This window comes from Toxorhynchites rutilus, chromosome 3 (assembly GCF_029784135.1).
Source record: "Toxorhynchites rutilus septentrionalis strain SRP chromosome 3, ASM2978413v1, whole genome shotgun sequence".
In the NCBI taxonomy this organism is placed as follows: domain Eukaryota; kingdom Metazoa; phylum Arthropoda; class Insecta; order Diptera; family Culicidae; genus Toxorhynchites; species Toxorhynchites rutilus.
Genome location: NC_073746.1, coordinates 98,632,002 through 98,636,641, shown reverse-complemented (window position 1 = coordinate 98,636,641; position 4,640 = coordinate 98,632,002). Strand labels below are relative to the sequence as shown.

Sequence of the window (4,640 nt, the reverse complement as noted above, 5' to 3'; positions counted from 1 at the left end):
TACTGATAAACTAAGAAATTATGTATATATTCGTAGGAAAATTATAATCTAACCTGTACATAAAAACAGTGTTTGATTATCATTTTGGAAAATCAGGTTGCAAAAGCAACAGGGACCTTTTTCCTATTTTAGAATATTGTTCAATGAAATGTATAAATTAGTGTTAGTGGCTCGGAAATTAGGAAAATTGAAAAAAAATCGATGCCAAATGACTTCAAAATGCATGAAACGTCGAGATCTGATGTCATATCGAAAAAAAATTTTTGGCCGAAGATCGACCTTTTGCGACAGCCTGAGAGGCAATGAATGTATGAAAAAAAATAATCATCGAATTAAAAGAACCGACCACATTTTGTTTATTGGCCCAAAAAAATTAAAAAATGAATACTTTTCCATTTACTATTTTTGAAAGCATAGGCAGCCGTGGCAGTGTTCCGAGCTCTGCAATACAATTTTCTTACCTAGCTTGAGTTCTCTGAGGTTTTTCACTATACAGGTCGACAGCAGATGGAAATTTATTATCTTGTGAGTAATCAATTAGAGTTTGGATGATATTATTTGATGGGAAGTGTACGGAAACGATCATTTTCTTCACACTGTTTCACAAAATTATTGATTTTTGGGCGAGGGGTGAGGGAGGGAGATGAATGAAAGAGCGCCATTTGTGGCTAGCTTCTACCTTCACCCTAAAAGCCTGCACTGAAAACTTTTAATTCACCGGGAATATTTTGATGATGATGACACCATATTTTGTTCAGCAAATATGCAAATATACTTCGCCTAACTATGCCACCTCGATATGTTTTATTGATGTGTCCAGATGACAGCTTCAAAAAAAAATTGTTTTGTTTATCAGAATGTCAGAATTCAAAACCAATTTTCCTCAAGCTGAAAGACACGGAAAAGCAATGTCTTCATTGCAAATCAACAGTCAGTCTTGTCGTATTTGCATAAACAAATCTGAAAAGGTCATTTCTCTCAATGAAATCATAAATGGAAGAACCTTGGTTGAAATGTTACGTTACTGTGTTAAGCTAGAGGTAATTTGGATTACTTAGAGTGCCCAAATAGTAATTGGCTTTCGATCGTAGATTTTTGAAAACGATGACCTACCATTCCAATGTTGTGCGGATTGCAAATCTGACCTCGTTGTAGCGTATAACTTGGTGATACGCTGTAAGGAATCGGATGCTTTGTATCGGAGTCAACTAAAAAACAGCAAAGATGTCACGAAGTGAGGAACAACTGTTTAAATTGTGTATAAACCCATATAAAACTATTGTTTCCTCGATAGATTAACATCATTTGAGTCTAACAATATGACAACAGACATCCAGTTTAAAACGGAGATTAAGGGGGAACATGAATGTATATACGCAGAACCGATATCAGATTTGTTTGCATTGAGTGATGAATCAGGATCAAACAGGATGAAACGCGATCATAGTAGAAGCTCATCAGAAGATGATGATTGCGACGACGATGATAAAATCGGTGATGACATACAAGAAAAAAACGCTGTGGATGAAATTATATGCGAGCTGAAACGGAGGAAATGTGTTAAGAAAGAATCCTTGTTTTCTCCCAAACGATGCTGCAAATGTAAGATGCGTTTGGAGAATATAGAGCAGGTTGAGCAACATTCTAAGACTCATATAGAATCAAAAGTTACCGACAAGCAGAAAATCACAGCTAGACCGTTTGAATGCTCGGTTTGTTTTAAACGGTATACTAAGAAGCGAGCTCTGCTCCTCCATCAACGAGAAATGTTCATCGAGAAACAATTTCAATGCGATGAATGTGATGAAGATTTTCACACAGAACCTCAACTAGCAGACCACAAAGAATCTCATGCTAAAGTGGAAAACTGCTATAGTGGCAGAAAGGGACAGCTGCCAAAATGTTGTGCTTGTTACCAACAGTTTGAGTCCGAAGAACTGTTAAAGAAACATGCTGACGAAATTCACCTTCCAGAAAGCCAAACTTCAACGAGCGATAATGCTTACCGATTCACTTGTAACATTTGCCACCGTAGATATAAAACGAAACGAGTATTGATGGAACACAAATCAAAACCGTACCGAGTCAAGCAATATCAATGTGACCAATGTGGAACAATATTCCGGGACAAGTGCGCCTTTTCCGATCACGAACGTTCTCATCTGGGAGAGAACCATCCTTATGTCTGCCCAGTTTGTTCGAAAACATTTGCTTCAAAGCACTCGTACCGGAAACATGTAGTCTTACATTCTATAGAAGACGATCGTTTCAAATGTGAAGTTTGTGGAAAAGGGTTCAAAATGAAAGCGAGCCTAAAGCAACACTCTATCACACATGCACCAGATGATCGGCCGCTAAGCTGCAGTCTGTGCTCAGCGACATTCGCGCGAAAGACGTGTCTCAAAACCCACATGAGGGTGCACACCGGTGACAGGCCGTACAAGTGCGATATATGCGATGCAAGTTATCCATTTCCGAGCGATCTCAAACGCCACATTATGGCCCATAAGGGCATAAAACCGCACATCTGCAATGTATGCGGGAGGGGATACCCAAGACCGGACTATCTACGTAAACATTTGGCATCGCACACGGTCAACAATTGATTGAAAGTTGTTCATGATACGTTCGATATGATTGTTTTGTCAATAAAGGTATTCTTCCAAATGTTTATTAGGGATTTGGTCACTTTATACTCCTAATGTCGTTTTATTTGTGAATATATGTTTATTGTCGGTACATTTCCTGATTTAAAATTGCCCTTAGAGATGTAATATTAATAAACTCGGGAATCGTCAAATGTTTTTTTGACGTAGGACTACGTTTTACATTAAGGGTGCCCAATCACAAAACAGGTCACGTTTTTATGGAATAAAGTTAACGTTAATAACTATTTTTGCTACGAACGGATTTTAACGATTTGCATACCAATCGAATCGGGAATTTTCTAGGATTTGTTAGCTATGCTACACATTACAATCCCATAGTCTGTATATGGTTTAAATTGATGAAAATTGGAAGCATTCCCGTTTTCCCATACAATTGTTCTGTTCATTTGTGTGCTTTCCTGAACAGAGCTGTCAATAAAAGGCAACTTATGCTGCCGCTAGAATAGAAACAAGGAAGGGGGATAGCCAAAAGAGAATATTGGCGAAGTAAACTCCACCCTTGCATAGTAAGTAAGCTGCCACTAGCGTATAAGTATTGCATCTCCTCTGATGAAAATTCTCAGAATATTTCTGTGCTCGAAACAACAAAGGTCGCTTATTTTGCTCGTTTTGTATTTTATGTATTGTATTTTATGTTTTTTATGTTCCCTCGAGCTGTGAACGCTAGCGAATATTTTACATGAAGTGCATCTGGCGTTCCAATTAACACAATTATCCGAGCAAGGGCAAAGCTGGAGAAAAAAGAGAAAAGTGAGAAGAGTGTATAATGATATTTTTAGTTGCCATTCGTATTTGCTTTCGTGCGCATCGGCTCTGTTCTGATGCAACAAGTTCCTAGCTTTGTTGGCGGTTTTGACCGAAAAACGAGAAAGGATAATTCATAAACGGTCATTCTCGATGTTTCATTTTGACGTAGGACTACATCTTTTATTTCTATATCACTCTAGGAAAAATGTAACGTTTATTAAAAGTTTTCAAATGCATAATACGCAGAATCGTTCTCACGATATATTTTATAATCTATACTATTAGACGGCAAATTTATCCAGCATTTTTTGACGTAGGACTACGTCTAACCGGAAGATATAGGGGGTGAAATGGAAATCTAGGCACTGAACAAGTAGGAAAAAATGCAAGATTTGGAACGCTTATAACTCGAGCATTTCTTAATAGATCGCAAAGGTTTTTGCATCAATTGATAGGAAATATATCTACGCATCTATCATAACGAATAACATTTCATTTTTCTTGAGATAAATAATTGAATAATTGTGAAATATCAAGCATTGTCAAAATGCACTTTGTGCCCATTTTTGATTGGTCTATTTTGTGCTCCTCAAATCGTACCGACCAAAACGGGCAACCAGAGCAGCAGCGAAATAGAATGAAGCACGATTGGAAAGGAAAAAGAAAAAAAAATGAACGAAACATTGGTCGCAGTCTCACACATGCGTAATTCTCGAGCCAGCCAGTCAGCTTAAAAATCCCCGCTCCGCTGCCGTACCGATCATTCTCATTCAAACCGTACACCACATCGGTTCGCATCACAACACATCAACAAACCAACCCAAGCAGCCATGTCTGGACATGGTAAAGGAGGAAAAGTGAAGGGAAAGGCAAAATCCCGCTCGAACCGTGTTGATCTGGAGTTATATAGTTTCGGCCGCCGAAGTGATCGAGTTAGCCGGCAAAGCTGCTCGCGACGATAAGAAAACCCGCATTCGGAACAGAACACATTCGGTTCGGTGGACATCGAGACAACAGGCAGTTGCAGCGAGTGGCGAGTGGCAAATGCAATCGCAAAACGGCATCAGGTAGCAGAAGAAAAAAGTTTGTTCTTTATACAAACTGCTTTGGTGGTAAATCCAGAACAAGGCGGCATCGAGGGCGTTCGAAATGGTTTTGACGTAGGACTACGTCTTTCATTTCTATACCGGGGTGTAAAACCAAAGTTTCGAGAACGAAAGCGTT

At 38.8% G+C, this 4,640-nt stretch overlaps 1 protein-coding gene across 1 annotated transcript; it reads left to right on the top strand.

Moving 5' to 3' along the window:
• The first annotated feature begins 838 nt into the window (after positions 1–838).
• On the top strand, positions 839–2,693 carry LOC129774758 (oocyte zinc finger protein XlCOF6-like). The gene is made up of 3 exons (XM_055778699.1): positions 839–1,040; positions 1,092–1,234; positions 1,295–2,693. Exons 1-3 carry the CDS (start codon positions 858–860, stop codon positions 2,604–2,606), a joined length of 1,638 nt encoding a protein of 545 aa, XP_055634674.1. The 5' UTR covers positions 839–857; the 3' UTR covers positions 2,607–2,693.
• Positions 2,694–4,640: the final 1,947 nt, after the last annotated feature.

Bases quoted from the DNA above. Each gene is read 5' to 3' on its own strand.
- LOC129774758 (XM_055778699.1), top strand. From the start codon at position 858: ATGTCAGAATTCAAAACCAATTTTCCTCAAGCTGAAAGACACGGAAAA. The intron at 1,041-1,091 runs GTAATTTGGATT...TTTCGATCGTAG, and splicing joins GTTACTGTGTTAAGCTAGAG to ATTTTTGAAAACGATGACCT. The intron at 1,235-1,294 runs GTGAGGAACAAC...TTTCCTCGATAG, and splicing joins AACAGCAAAGATGTCACGAA to ATTAACATCATTTGAGTCTA.